The sequence below is a fragment of the Engystomops pustulosus genome, chromosome 7 (assembly GCF_040894005.1).
Source record: "Engystomops pustulosus chromosome 7, aEngPut4.maternal, whole genome shotgun sequence".
Lineage (NCBI taxonomy): Eukaryota > Metazoa > Chordata > Amphibia > Anura > Leptodactylidae > Engystomops > Engystomops pustulosus.
Window position 1 is genome coordinate 183,585,840 of NC_092417.1, and position 16,936 is coordinate 183,602,775.

General features: G+C 50.2%; 1 protein-coding gene across 2 annotated transcripts in view; it reads right to left on the reverse strand.

Annotated features, from left to right (window-relative positions):
- PLEKHA7 (pleckstrin homology domain containing A7) overlaps window positions 1–13,439 on the reverse strand; it is a 99,710-nt gene extending 86,271 nt beyond the window's left edge. Inside the window, exon 1 of one of the 2 annotated variants that reach the window (XM_072119166.1) lies at window positions 13,356–13,439. In XM_072119166.1, coding sequence (XP_071975267.1) covers window positions 13,356–13,423 — 68 coding nt within the window. In that variant the 5' untranslated portion in view covers window positions 13,424–13,439. The remainder of the gene's footprint in view (window positions 1–13,355) is intronic. The other variant, XM_072119169.1, reaches the window with a different exon arrangement.
- Between the last annotated feature and the right edge of the window lie 3,497 nt (window positions 13,440–16,936).

The following is a 16,936-nucleotide window of genomic DNA, read 5'->3' on the forward strand; positions in this document are numbered from 1 at the left end:
ATAATGCGCTGTGCAGGGAGTCACTAAGATCTTGCGCCTGATATCCTGCATGTGTCACTTCCCTGCTCAGGTCCCTGGAGTTCACCTTCTTCTTCCTGGTGCATGTAAGTGCATTGTCCGTGTGTATTGCGCTGTGCGGGGAGTCACTAAGATCCTGCACCCGATATCCTGCATGTGTCGCTTCCCGCTCAGGTCCCCGGAGTTCACCTTCTTCTTCCTGGTGCATGTGAGTGCATTGTCCGTGTATAATGCGCTGTGCGGGGAGTCACTAAGATCCTGCGCCCGATATCCTGCATGTGTCACTTCCCCGCTCAGGTCCCAGGAGTTCACCTTCTTCTTCCTGGTGCATGTAAGTGCATTATCCGTGTATAATGCGCTGTGCAGGGAGTCACTAAGATCTTGCGCCTGATATCCTGCATGTGTCACTTCCCCGCTCAGGTCCCTGGAGTTCACCTTCTTCTTCCTGGTGCATGTAAGTGCATTGTCCGTGTGTATTGCGCTGTGCGGGGAGTCACTAAGATCCTGCACCCGATATCCTGCATGTGTCGCTTCCCGCTCAGGTCCCCGGAGTTCACCTTCTTCTTCCTGGTGCATGTAAGTGCATTGTCCGTGTATAATGCACTGTGCGGGGAGTCACTAAGATCCTGCGCCCGATATCCTGCATGTGTCGCTTCCCCGCTCAGGTCCCTGGAGTTCACCTTCTTCTTCCTGGTGCATGTAAGTGCATTGTCCGTGTGTATTGCGCTGTGCGGGGAGTCACTAAGATCCTGCACCCGATATCCTGCATGTGTCGCTTCCCGCTCAGGTCCCCGGAGTTCACCTTCTTCTTCCTGGTGCATGTAAGTGCATTGTCCGTGCATAATGCGCTGTGCGGGGAGTCACTAAGATCCTGCGCCCGATATCCTGCATGTGTCGCTTCCCCGCTCAGGTCCCCGGAGTTCACCTTCTTCTTCCTGGTGCATGTAAGTGCATTGTCCGTGTATAATGTGCTGTGCAGGGAGTCACTAAGATCCTGCGCCCGATATCCTGCATGTGTCGCTTCCCCGCTCAGGTCCCAGGAGTTCACCTTCTTCTTCCTGGTGCATGTAAGTGCATTGTCCGTGTATAATGCGCTGTGCGGGGAGTCACTAAGATCGTGCCCCCGATATCCTGCATGTGTCACTTCCCCGCTCAGGTCCCTGGAGTTCACCTTCTTCTTCCTGGTGCATGTAAGTGCATTGTCCGTGTATAATGCGCTGTGCGGGGAGTCACTAAGATCCTGCGCCCGATATCCTGCATGTGTCACTTCCCCGCTCAGGTCCCAGGAGTTCACCTTCTTCTTCCTGGTGCATGTAAGTGCATTGTCCGTGTATAATGTGCTGTGCGGGGAGTCACTAAGATCCTGCCCCCGATATCCTGCATGTGTCACTTCCCCGCTCAGGTCCCTGGAGTTCACCTTCTTCTTCCTGGTGCATGTAAGTGCATTGTCCGTGTATAATGCGCTGTGCGGGGAGTCACTAAGATCCTGCACCTGATATCCTGCATGTGTCACTTCCCCGCTCAGGTCCCTGGAGTTCACCTTCTTCTTCCTGGTGCATGTAAGTGCATTGTCCGTGTATAATGCGCTGCGCGGAAAGTCACTAAGATCCTGCCCCCGATATCCTACATGTGTCGCTTCCCCGCTCAGGTCCCTGGAGTTCACCTTCTTCTTCCTGGTGCATGTAAGTGCATTGTCCGTGTATAATGCGCTGTGCGGGGAGTCACTAAGATCCTGCAGCCGATATCCAGCATGTGTCTCTTCCCCGCTCAGGTCCCCGGAGTTCACCTTCTTCTTCCTGGTGCCTGTAAGTGCATTGTCCGTGTATAATGCGCTGTGCAGGGAGTCACTAAGATCCTGCGCCCGATATCCTGCATGTGTCGCTTCCCCGCTCAGGTCCCTGGAGTTCACCTTCTTCTTCCTGGTGCATGTAAGTGCATTGTCCGTGTATAATGCCCTGTGCAGGGAGTCACTGATATCCTGCATGTGTCGCTTCCCCGCTCAGGTTCCTGGAGTTCACCTTCTTCTTCCTGGTGCATGTAAGTGCATTGTCCGTGTATAATGCGTTGTGCGGGGAGTCACTAAGATCCTGCACCCGATATCCTGCATGTGTCGCTTCCCCGCTCAGGTCCCCGGAGTTCACCTTCTTCTTCCTGGTGCATGTAAGTGCATTGTCCGTGTATAATGCGCTGTGCGGGGAGTCACTAAGATCCTGCACCCGATATCCTGCATGTGTCACTTCCCCGCTCAGGTCCCCGGAGTTCACCTTCTTCTTCCTGGTGCATGTAAGTGCATTGTCCGTGTATAATGCGCTGTGCAGGGAGTCACTAAGATCCTGTGCCTGATATCCTGCATGTGTCACTTCCCCGCTCAGGTCCCTGGAGTTCACCTTCTTCTTCCTGGTGCATGTAAGTGCATTGGATGCGACACAGTTTGCAAGTTAAATTGTGCACTCGCTCCGAATCAGTCGGATCATCTGACGATTTGTGTCGCATTAAAGCAGCGAAGCTGCAACACAATCCCAGCGTAGACACCTGTTATACCTGTCATAGCCTCGAAGAATGTGCAGCGCGCAACCAGTCACCCCAAAAGAGCAGAGAGGACGGGATAATGCGGATAGACGAGAGCAGAGAGGACGGGATAATGCGGAGAGACGAGAGGAGAAAGGACGGGATAATGCGGAGAGACGAGAGCAGAGAGGACGGGATAATGCGGAGAGACGAGAGGAGAAAGGACGGGATAATGCGGAGAGACGAGAGGAGAAAGGACGGGATAATGCGGAGAGACGAGAGCAGAGAGGACGGGATAATGCGGAGAGACGAGAGCAGAGAGGACGGGATAATGCGGAGAGACGAGAGCAGAGAGGACGGGATAATGCGGAGAGACGAGAGAAGAGAAAACGGGATAATGCGGAGAGACGAGAGCAGAGAGGAAGGGATAATGCGGAGAGACGAGAGCAGAGAGGAAGGGATAATGCGGAGAGACGAGAGCAGAGAGGACGGGATAATGCGGAGAGGCGAGAGCAGAGAGGACGGGATAATGCGGAGAGACGAGAGCAGAGAGGACGGGATAATGCGGAGAGACGAGAGCAGAGAGGACGGGATAATGCGGAGAGACGAGAGCAGAGAGGACGGGATAATGCGGAGAGACGAGAGCAGAGTGGACGGGATAATGGGGAGAGACGAGAGCAGAGAGGACGGGATAATGCGGAGAGACGAGAGCAGAGAGGACGGGATAATGCAGAGAGACGAGAGCAGAGAGGACGGGATAATGCAGAGAGAGGAGAGCAGAGAGGACGGGATAATGCAGAGAGAGGAGAGCAGAGAGGACGGGATAATGCAGAGAGAGGAGAGCAGAGAGGACGGGATAATGCAGAGAGAGGAGAGCAGAGAGGACGGGATAATGGGGAGAGATGAGAGCAGAGAGGACGGGATAATGGGGAGATGAGAGCAGAGAGGACGGGATAATGCGGAGAGACGAGAGCAGAGAGGACGGGATAATGCAGAGAGAGGAGTGCAGAGAGGACGGGATAATGCAGAGAGAGGAGAGCAGAGAGGACGGGATAATGGGGAGAGATGAGAGCAGAGAGGACGGGATAATGGGGAGATGAGAGCAGAGAGGACGGGATAATGCAGAGAGATGAGAGCAGAGAGGACGGGATAATGCAGAGAGGAGAGCAGAGAGGACGGGATAATGCAGAGAGATGAGAGCAGAGAGGACGGGATAATGCAGAGAGACGAGAGCAGAGAGGACGGAATAATGCAGAGAGAGGAGAGCAGAGAGGACGGGATAATGCAGAGAGAGGAGAGCAGAGAGGACGGGATAATGCAGAGAGAGGAGAGCAGAGAGGACAGGATAATGCAGAGATAAGAGCAGAGAGGACGGGATAATGCAGAGAGATGAGAGCAGAGAGGACGGGATAATGCAGAGAGACGAGAGCAGAGAGGACGGGATAATGCAGAGAGATGAGAGCAGAGAGGACGGGATAATGCGGAGAGATGAGAGCAGAGAGGACGGGATAATGCGGAGAGATGAGAGCAGAGAGGACGGGATAATGCGGAGAGATGAGAGCAGAGAGGACGGGATAATGCGGAGAGAGGAGAGCAGAGAGGACGGGATAATGCGGAGAGATGAGAGCAGAGAGGACGGGATAATGCGGAGAGATGAGAGCAGAGAGGACGGGATAATGCAGAGAGATGAGAGCAGAGAGGACGGGATAATGCAGAGAGATGAGAGCAGAGAGGACGGGATAATGCGGGGAGATGAGAGCAGAGAGGACGGGATAATGCGGGGAAATGAGAGCAGAGAGGGGATTGATATTGATATATGATACACAGAGTTCTTGTTTCCCTGATATGTAGCAGAGCAGACTGTGGAAAGACTGAACCCAAAGTGTGTAAAGAGTCAGTGACAGGAGGTGGAGGAAGTGCCTTGGTTTGGGGAATGATTTCTGCAGCAGGAGTTGGACCTCTCATACTGCTCCATGGCAGAGGGACTACAAGTATCAGAACCTTCTTCTACAATCCGTGGCTCCTTCCTCGTGTTCTTCACTCAATCATACATGACAATGTCCCCTGTCACACAGCAAAACGGATAAAGCAGGTCCTGAAACAATGAAATGGCCACAACCCAGAATCCTGATTTGAACCGAATAAAAAAAAACCTCTCGAAAATCCTTGGCGACAAATTTCTGGCCAATAAACCTACAACAGTCACAGAACCGTGGAAGAAACTGGAAGAAGAGTGGAGAAGATCCCTGCAGCCGTGTGAGAGACCAGTGATGTCCTGGGGCCGGGGGCTGAGGTCTTAGGACTAAGGTCTTAGGGCTAAGGTCCCGTGGCCGCGGGCTGAGTTCCTGGGACTAGAGGCCAGGGGGCTGAGGTCCTGGGGCCAGGGGGCTGAGGTCCTGGGGCCAGGGGGCTGAGGTCCTGGGGCAAGGGGGCTGAGTGATTGCTGTTCTCTAATTATCTACGACTACAGGGGCTCTATAGCATCCTGTGCTGCAGACGTGTAGCGTCGTCACATTACCAGCGGCTGTCAGTAGAGAGTAGAATAAGGCTGTGAAGATACCAGCCGCCAGGTGACTACGACTACTGGGGCTCTACAGCTTCCTGTGCTGCAGACGTGTAGTGTCGTCACATTACCAGCGGCTGTCAGTAGAGAGTAGGATAAGGCTGTGTAGATACCAGCCGCCAGGTGACTACGACTACTGGGGCTCTACAGCTTCCTGTGCTGCAGACGTGTAGTGTCGTCACATTACCAGCGGCTGTCAGTAGAGAGTAGAATAAGGCTGTGAAGATACCAGCCGCCAGGTGACTACGACTACTGGGGCTCTACAGCTTCCTGTGCTGCAGACGTGTAGTGTCGTCACATTACCAGCGGCTGTCAGTAGAGAGTAGGATAAGGCTGTGTAGATACCAGCCGCCAGGTGACTACGACTACTGGGGCTCTACAGCTTCCTGTGCTGCAGACGTGTAGTGTCGTCACATTACCAGCGGCTGTCAGTAGAGAGTAGGATAAGGCTCTGTAGATACCAGCCGCCAGGTGACTACGACTACTGGGGCTCTACAGCTTCCTGTGCTGCAGACGTGTAGTGTCGTCACATTACCAGCGGCTGTCAGTAGAGAGTAGGATAAGGCTCTGTAGATACCAGCTGCCAGGTGACTACGACTACTGGGGCTCTACAGCTTCCTGTGCTGTAGACGTGTAGTGTCGTCACATTACCAGCGGCTGTCAGTAGAGAGTAGGATAAGGCTCTGTAGATACCAGCCGCCAGGTGACTACGACTACTGGGGCTCTACAGCTTCCTGTGCTGCAGACGTGTAGTGTCGTCACATTACCAGCGGCTGTCAGTAGAGAGTAGGATAAGGCTCTGTAGATACCAGCCGCCAGGTGACTACGACTACTGGGGCTCAACAGCTTCGTGTGCTGTAGACGTGTAGTGTCGTCACATTACCAGCGGCTGTCAGTAGAGAGTAGGATAAGGCTCTGTAGATACCAGCCGCCAGGTGACTACGACTACTGGGGCTCTACAGCTTCCTGTGCTGCAGACGTGTAGCGTCGTCACATTACCAGTGGCTGTCAGTAGAGAGTAGGATAAGGCTCTGTAGATACCAGCGGCCAGGTGACTACGACTACTGGGGCTCTACAGCTTCCTGTGCTGCAGACGTGTAGTGTCGTCACATTACCAGCGGCTGTCAGTAGAGAGTAGGATAAGGCTCTGTAGATACCAGCGGCCAGGTGACTACGACTACTGGGGCTCTACAGCTTCCTGTGCTGCAGACGTGTAGTGTCGTCACATTACCAGCGGCTGTCAGTAAAGAGTAGGATAAGGGTGTGTAGATACTAGCCGCCAGGTGACTACGACTACTGGGGCTCTACAGCTTCCTGTGCTGCAGACGTGTAGTGTCGTCACATTACCAGCGGCTGTCAGTAAAGAGTAGGATAAGGGTGTGTAGATACTAGCCGCCAGGTGACTACGACTACTGGGGCGCTACAGCTTCCTGTGCTGCAGACGTGTAGTGTCGTCACATTACCAGCGGCTGTCAGTAGAGAGTAGGATAAGGCTGTGTAGATACCAGCCGCCAGGTGACTACGACTACTGGGGCTCTACAGCTTCCTGTGCTGCAGACGTGTAGCGTCGTCACATTACCAGCGGCTGTCAGTAGAGAGTAGGATAAGGCTCTGTAGATACCAGCCGCCAGGTGACTACGACTACTGGGGCTCTACAGCTTCCTGTACTGCAGACGTGTAGCGTTGTCACATTACGAGCGGCTGTCAGTACAGAGGAGGATAAGGCTGTGTAGATACTAGCCGCAAGGTGACTACGACTACTGGGGCTCTACAGCTTCCTGTGCTGCAGACGTGTAGTGTCGTCACATTACCAGCGGCTGTCAGTAGAGAGTAGAATAAGGCTGTGTAGATACCAGCCGCAAGGTGACTACGACTACTGGGGCTCTACAGCTTCCTGTACTGTAGACGTGTAGTGTCGTCACATTACCAGCGGCTGTCAGTACAGAGGAGGATAAGGCTGTGTAGATAATAGCCGCAAGGTGACTACGACTACTGGGGCTCTACAGCTTCCTGTGCTGCAGACGTGTAGTGTCGTCACATTACCAGCGGCTGTCAGTAGAGAGGAGGATAAGGCTGTGTAGATACCAGCGGCCAGGTGACTACGACTACTGGGGCTCTACAGCTTCCTGTGCTGCAGACGTGTAGCGTCGTCACATTACCAGCGGCTGTCAGTAGAGAGTAGGATAAGGGTGTGTAGATACCAGCCGCCAGGTGACTACGACTACTGGGGCTCTACAGCTTCCTGTGCTGCAGACGTGTAGCGTCGTCACATTACCAGCGGCTGTCAGTAGAGAGTAGGATAAGGCTGTGTAGATACCAGCCGCCAGGTGACTACGACTACTGGAGCTCTACAGCTTCCTGTGCTGCAGACGTGTAGTGTCGTCACATTACCAGCGGCTGTCAGTAGAGAGTAGGATAAGGCTGTGTAAATACCAGCCGCCAGGTGACTACGACTACTGGGGCTCTACAGCTTCCTGTGCTGCAGACGTGTAGCGTCGTCACATTACCAGCGGCTGTCAGTAGAGAGTAGGATAAGGCTCTGTAGATACCAGCCGCCAGGTGACTACGACTACTGGGGCTCTACAGCTTCCTGTGCTGCAGACGTGTAGCGTCGTCATATTACCAGCGGCTGTCAGTAAAGAGTAGGATAAGGCTGTGTAGATGCTAGTCACCAGGTGACTACGACTACTGGGGCTCTATAGCATCCTGTGCTGGAGACGTGTAGTGTCGTCACATTACCAGCGGCTATCAGTAGAGAGTAGGATAAGGCTCTGTAGATACCAGCCGCCAGGTGACTACGACTACTGGGGCTCTACAGCTTCCTGTGCTGTAGACGTGTAGCGTCGTCACATTACCAGCGGCTGTCAGTAGAGAGTAGGAGAAGGCTGTGTAGATACTAGCGGCCAGGTGACTACGACTACTGGGGCGCTACAGCGTCCTGTGCTGCAGACGTGTAGCGTCGTCACATTACCAGCGGCTGTCAGTAGAGAGTAGGATAAGGCTGTGTAGATACTAGCCGCCAGGTGACTACGACTACTGGGGCTCTATAGCTTCCTGTGCTGTAGACGTGTAGTGTCGTCACATTACCAGCGGCTGTCAGTAGAGAGTAGGATAAGGGTGTGTAGATACTAGCCGCCAGGTGACTACGACTACTGGGGCTCTACAGCTTCCTGTGCTGTAGACGTGTAGTGTCGTCACATTACCAGCGGCTGTCAGTACAGAGGAGGATAAGGCTGTGTAGATACTAGCGGCCAGGTGACTACGACTACTGGGGCTCTACAGCTTCCTGTGCTGTAGACGTGTAGCGTCGTCACATTACCAGCGGCTGTCAGTAGAGAGTAGGAGAAGGCTGTGTAGATACTAGCGGCCAGGTGACTACGACTACTGGGGCGCTACAGCGTCCTGTGCTGCAGACGTGTAGCGTCGTCACATTACCAGCGGCTGTCAGTAGAGAGTAGGAGAAGGCTGTGTAGATACTAGCGGCCAGGTGACTACGACTACTGGGGCTCTACAGCGTCCTGTGCTGCAGACGTGTAGCGTCGTCACATTACCAGCGGCTGTCAGTAGAGAGTAGGAGAAGGCTGTGTAGATACTAGCGGCCAGGTGACTACGACTACTGGGGCGCTACAGCGTCCTGTGCTGCAGACGTGTAGCGTCGTCACATTACCAGCGGCTGTCAGTAGAGAGTAGGATAAGGGTGTGTAGATACCAGCCGCCAGGTGACTACGACTACTGGGGCTCTACAGCTTCCTGTACTGTAGACGTGTAGTGTCGTCACATTACCAGCGGCTGTCAGTACAGAGGAGGATAAGGCTGTGTAGATAATAGCCGCAAGGTGACTACGACTACTGGGGCTCTACAGCTTCCTGTGCTGCAGACGTGTAGTGTCGTCACATTACCAGCGGCTGTCAGTAGAGAGGAGGATAAGGCTGTGTAGATACCAGCGGCCAGGTGACTACGACTACTGGGGCTCTACAGCTTCCTGTGCTGCAGACGTGTAGCGTCGTCACATTACCAGCGGCTGTCAGTAGAGAGTAGGATAAGGGTGTGTAGATACCAGCCGCCAGGTGACTACGACTACTGGGGCTCTACAGCTTCCTGTGCTGCAGACGTGTAGCGTCGTCACATTACCAGCGGCTGTCAGTAGTGAGTAGGATAAGGCTCTGTAGATACCAGCCGCCAGGTGACTACGACTACTGGGGCTCTACAGCTTCCTGTGCTGCAGACGTGTAGTGTCGTCACATTACCAGCGGCTGTCAGTAGAGAGGAGGATAAGGCTCTGTAGATACCAGCGGCCAGGTGACTACGACTACTGGGGCTCTACAGCTTCCTGTGCTGGAGACGTGTAGCGTCGTCACATTACCAGCGGCTGTCAGTAGAGAGTAGGATAAGGGTGTGTAGATACTAGCCGCCAGGTGACTACGACTACTGGGGCTCTATAGCATCCTGTGCTGCAGACGTGTAGCGTCGTCACATTACAAGCGGCTGTCAGTACAGAGGAGGATAAGGCTGTGTAGATACTAGCGGCCAGGTGACTACAACTACTGGAGGTCTACAGCTTCCTGTGCTGCAGACGTGTAGTGTCGTCACATTACCAGCGGCTGTCAGTAGAGAGTAGGATAAGGCTCTGTAGATACCAGCCGCCAGGTGACTACGACTACTGGGGCTCTACAGCTTCCTGTGCTGCAGACGTGTAGTGTCGTCACATTACCAGCAGCTGTCAGTAGAGAGTAGGATAAGGCTCTGTAGATACCAGCCGCCAGGTGACTACGACTACTGGGGCTCTACAGCTTCCTGTGCTGCAGACGTGTAGTGTCGTCACATTACCAGCGGCTGTCAGTAGAGAGTAGGATAAGGCTGTGTAGATACCAGCCGCCAGGTGACTACGACTACTGGGGCTCTACAGCTTCCTGTGCTGCAGACGTGTAGTGTCGTCACATTACCAGCGGCTGTCAGTACAGAGGAGGATAAGGCTCTGTAGATACCAGCGGCCAGGTGACTACGACTACTGGGGCTCTACAGCTTCCTGTGCTGCAGACGTGTAGTGTCGTCACATTACCAGCGGCTGTCAGTAGAGAGTAGGATAAGGCTCTGTAGATACCAGCCGCCAGGTGACTACGACTACTGGGGCTCTACAGCTTCCTGTGCTGCAGACGTGTAGCGTCGTCACATTACCAGCGGCTGTCAGTAGAGAGTAGGATAAGGCTCTGTAGATACCAGCCGCCAGGTGACTACGACTACTGGGGCTCTACAGCTTCCTGTGCTGCAGACGTGTAGTGTCGTCACATTACCAGCGGCTGTCAGTAGAGAGTAGGATAAGGCTCTGTAGATACCAGCCGCCAGGTGACTACGACTACTGGGGCTCTACAGCTTCCTGTGCTGCAGACGTGTAGCGTCGTCACATTACCAGCGGCTGTCAGTAGAGAGTAGGATAAGGCTGTGTAGATACTAGCCGCCAGGTGACTACGACTACTGGGGCTCTACAGCTTCCTGTGCTGCAGACGTGTAGCGTCGTCACATTACCAGCGGCTGTCAGTAGAGAGTAGGATAAGGCTGTGTAGATACTAGCCGCCAGGTGACTACGACTACTGGGGCTCTACAGCTTCCTGTGCTGCAGACGTGTAGTGTCGTCACATTAGGATAGTAGGATAAGGCTGCGGCAGAGGGTGAGGACGGGCCGGCCATATACAGGCTGCTCGCCGCTATCTCACACATTCCTGATAACATACTTTCCAGATTGTCACCGTCCCCTGAACACAGCAAGGTCACAGTAAGGACAAACACCACAGATAGCAGCAGCGTCCAGACCCCCAGACTAATGACCCCCCCAGGGCTCAACCCACAATGCACCCAGCAATGCCCGGGAAGTGCAGGAACCAGAGATACAAGCACATTATATACCACACACACGCGCCATATATACCACACACACGCGCCATATTTAATATACACCCCAAATACTACACACATGCTATATACTACACACATGCCATATATAATATACACCACATATACTACACACATGCCATATATAATATACACCCCATATACTACACACATGCCATATATACTACACACATGCCATATATACTACACACATGCCACATATACTACACACATGCCATATATAATATACACCCCATATACTACACACATGCCATATATAATATACACCCCATATACTACACACATGCCATATATAATATACACCCCATATACTACACACATGCCATATATACTACACACATGCCACATATACTACACACATGCCATATATAATATACACCACATATACTACACACATGCCATATATAATATACACCCCATATACTACACACACATGCCATATATACTACACACATGCCATATATACTACACACCCCATATACTACACACATGCCATATATAATATACACCCCATATATACTACACACCCCATATACTACACACATGCCATATATACTACACACATGCCATATATAATATACACCACATATACTACACACATGCCATATATACTACACACCCCATATACTACACCCATGCCATATATAATATACACCCCATATACTACACACATGCCATATATAATATACACCCCATATACTACACACATGCCATATATACTACACACCCCATATACTACACACATGCCATATATAATATACACCCCATATACTACACACATGCCATATATACTACACACCCCATATATACTACACACATGCCATATATAATATACACCCCATATATACTACACACATGCCATATATAATATACACCCCATATACTACACACATGCCATATATACTACACACCCCATATATACTACACACATGCCATATATACTACACACCCCATATATACTACACACACCCCATATATACTACACACACCCCATATATACTACACACACGCCATATATACTACACACATGCCATATATACTACACACATGCCATATATACTACACACATGCCATATATACTACACACATGCCACATATACTACACACATGCCATATATACTACACACATGCCATATATACTACACACATGCCATATATACTACACACCCCATATACTACACACATGCCATATATACTACACACATGCCATATATACTACACACATGCCATATATACTACACACCCCATATACTACACACATGCCATATATAATATACACCCCATATACTACACACATGCCATATATACTACACACCCCATATATACTACACACATGCCATATATAATATACACCCCATATATACTACACACATGCCATATATAATATACACCCCATATACTACACACATGCCATATATACTACACACCCCATATATACTACACACATGCCATATATACTACACACCCCATATATACTACACACACCCCATATATACTACACACACCCCATATATACTACACACACGCCATATATACTACACACATGCCATATATACTACACACATGCCATATATACTACACACATGCCATATATACTACACACATGCCACATATACTACACACATGCCACATATACTACACACATGCCATATATACTACACACCCCATATATACTACACACACCCCATATATACTACACACACCCCATATATACTACACACACGCCATATATACTACACACATGCCATATATACTACACACATGCCATATATACTACACACATGCCACATATACTACACACCCCATATATACTACACACATGCCATATATACTACACACCCCATATATACTACACACATGCCACATATACTACACACATGCCACATATACTACACACATGCCACATATACTACACACCCCATATATACTATACACATGCCATATATACTACACACCCCATATATACTACACACCCCATATATACTACACACCCCATATATACTACACACCACATATATACTACACACATGCCATATATAATATACACCACATATATACTACACACTTGCCATATATAATATACACCACATATACTACACACATGCCATATATACTACACACATGCCATATATACTACACACATGCTGTATATAACATACACCCCATACACTGCACATCCCATATATAATATACATCCGATAGACAATACTCCTCCCTATACATTACATACACTACACCTCGCTGGGGGCTCTGCAGGCTGCGGGGGGAGCACTGGACCAGTAGAGGGGGGCTGGGATTTGCACAGGGAGGGGATCACCTGACGTTCCGGCCCCTCTTCCCGCAGGATCCCCCTCCTCACCTGAGAGGCGCAGCATCATCCGCTACCCCAAGACGCTCCGGCTCACCTCCACATCCCGCACTCTCCATCCTACCAGGAGTACAGCGCGGCCCCCGCACACTGATATACCAGCCAAAAATATCCCAACCCTGCAGATAAGAGGAGCCAGCCCCACTAACAGAGCCAGACACACATACACTGCACCAAACCTTCAGCTGTGAGAAGGACAAGGGCACAAAAGGTTTTCTGCATACTGGTACCATTCACTGACAGCAAGCAGAGGCACTGAAGAGAAAAGCTAAGTCTAGTAGAAAAATGCAAGTGCATTATCAACCTGCTGTGTGCAGCTCCTCCAGTGTATCCTATGAGATGTGACATCACACTGCCTGTCTATACTATCTGTGTGCTGTGTGCAGAGTCTCCAGTGTATCCTATGAGATGTGACATCACACTGCCTGTCTATACTATCTGTGTGTGCTGTGTGCAGGGTCTCCAGTGTATCCTATGAGATGTGACATCACACTGCCTGTCTATACTATCTGTGTGCTGTGTGCAGAGTCTCCAGTGTATCCTATGAGATGTGACATCACACTGCCTGTCTATACTATCTGTGTGCTGTGTGCAGAGTCTCCAGTGTATCCTATGAGATGTGACATCACACTGCCTGTCTATACTATCTGTGTGCTGTGTGCAGAGTCTCCAGTGTATCCTATGAGATGTGACATCACACTGCCTGTCTATACTATCTGTGTGCTGTGTGCAGCTCCTCCAGTGTATCCTATGAGATGTGACATCACACTGCCTGTCTATACTATCTGTGTGCTGTGTGCAGGGTCTCCAGTGTATCCTATGAGATGTGACATCACACTGCCTGTCTATACTATCTGTGTGCTGTGTGCAGAGTCTCCAGTGTATCCTATGAGATGTGACATCACACTGCCTGTCTATACTATCTGTGTGTGCTGTGTGCAGGGTCTCCAGTGTATCCTATGAGATGTGACATCACACTGCCTGTCTATACTATCTGTGTGCTGTGTGCAGAGTCTCCAGTGTATCCTATGAGATGTGACATCACACTGCCTGTCTATACTATCTGTGTGTGCTGTGTGCAGAGTCTCCAGTGTATCCTATGAGATGTAACATCACACTGCCTGTCTATACTATCTGTGTGCTGTGTGCAGGGTCTCCAGTGTATCCTATGAGATGTGACATCACACTGCCTGTCTATACTATCTGTGTGCTGTGTGCAGAGTCTCCAGTGTATCCTATGAGATGTGACATCACACTGCCTGTATATACTATCTGTGTGTGCTGTGTGCAGAGTCTCCAGTGTATCCTATGAGATGTGACATCACACTGCCTGTCTATACTATCTGTGTGCTGTGTGCAGGGTCTCCAGTGTATCCTATGAGATGTGACATCACACTGCCTGTCTATACTATCTGTGTGCTGTGTGCAGAGTCTCCAGTGTATCCTATGAGATGTGACATCACACTGCCTGTCTATACTATCTGTGTGCTGTGTGCAGGGTCTCCAGTGTATCCTATGAGATGTGACATCACACTGCCTGTATATACTATCTGTGTGTGCTGTGTGCGGAGCCTCCAGTGTATCCTATGAGATGTGACATCACACTGCCTGTCTATACTATCTGTGTGCTGTGTGCAGGGTCTCCAGTGTATACTATGAGATGTAGCATCACACTGCCTGTCTATACTATCTGTGTGCTGTGTGCAGAGTCTCCAGTGTATCCTATGAGATGTAACATCACACTGCCTGTCTATACTATCTGTGTGCTGTGTGCAGAGTCTCCAGTGTATCCTATGAGATGTAACATCACACTGCCTGTCTATACTATCTGTGTGTGCTGTGTGCAGAGTCTCCAGTGTATCCTATGAGATGTGACATCACACTGCCTGTCTATACTATCTGTGTGCTGTGTGCAGAGCCTCCAGTGTATCCTATGAGATGTGACATCACACTGCCTGTCTATACTATCTGTGTGCTGTGTGCAGAGTCTCCAGTGTATCCTATGAGATGTGACATCACACTGCCTGTCTATACTATCTGTGTGCTGTGTGCAGGGTCTCCAGTGTATACTATGAGATGTAGCATCACACTGCCTGTCTATACTATCTGTGTGCTGTGTGCAGAGTCTCCAGTGTATCCTATGAGATGTAACATCACACTGCCTGTCTATACTATCTGTGTGTGCTGTGTGCAGAGTCTCCAGTGTATCCTATGAGATGTGACATCACACTGCCTGTCTATACTATCTGTGTGCTGTGTGCAGGGTCTCCAGTGTATCCTATGAGATGTGACATCACACTGCCTGTATATACTATCTGTGTGCTGTGTGCAGAGTCTCCAGTGTATCCTATGAGGTGTAACATCACACTGCCTGTCTATACTATCTGTGTGCTGTGTGCAGAGTCTCCAGTGTATCCTATGAGATGTGACATCACACTGCCTGTCTATACTATCTGTGTGCTGTGTGCAGAGTCTCCAGTGTATCCTATGAGATGTGACATCACACTGCCTGTATATACTATCTGTGTGCTGTGTGCAGGGTCTCCAGTGTATCCTATGAGGTGTAACATCACACTGCCTGTCTATACTATCTGTGTGCTGTGTGCAGAGTCTCCAGTGTATCCTATGAGATGTGACATCACACTGCCTGTCTATACTATCTGTGTGCTGTGTGCAGAGTCTCCAGTGTATCCTATGAGATGTGACATCACACTGCCTGTCTATACTATCTGTGTGCTGTGTGCAGAGTCTCCAGTGTATCCTATGAGATGTGACATCACACTGCCTGTATATACTATCTGTGTGCTGTGTGCAGAGTCTCCAGTGTATCCTATGAGATGTGACATCACACTGCCTGTCTATACTATCTGTGTGCTGTGTGCAGCTCCTCCAGTGTATCCTATGAGATGTAACATCACACTGCCTGTCTATACTATCTGTGTGCTGTGTGCAGAGTCTCCAGTGTATCCTATGAGATGTGACATCACACTGCCTGTCTATACTATCTGTGTGTGCTGTGTGCAGAGCCTCCAGTGTATCCTATGAGATGTAACATCACACTGCTTGTCTATACTATCTGTGTGCTGTGTGCAGGGTCTCCAGTGTATCCTATGAGATGTGACATCACACTGCCTGTCTATACTATCTGTGTGCTGTGTGCAGAGTCTCCAGTGTATCCTATGAGATGTGACATCACACTGCCTGTCTATACTATCTGTGTGTGCTGTGTGCAGAGTCTCCAGTGTATCCTATGAGATGTAACATCACACTGCCTGTCTATACTATCTGTGTGCTGTGTGCAGGGTCTCCAGTGTATCCTATGAGATGTGACATCATACTGCCTGTCTATACTATCTGTGTGCTGTGTGCAGAGTCTCCAGTGTATCCTATGAGATGTGACATCACACTGCCTGTCTATACTATCTGTGTGCTGTGTGCAGAGTCTCCAGTGTATCCTATGAGATGTGACATCACACTGCCTGTCTATACTATCTGTGTACTGTGTGCAGGGTCTCCAGTGTATCCTATGAGATGTGACATCACACTGCCTGTCTATACTATCTGTGTGCTGT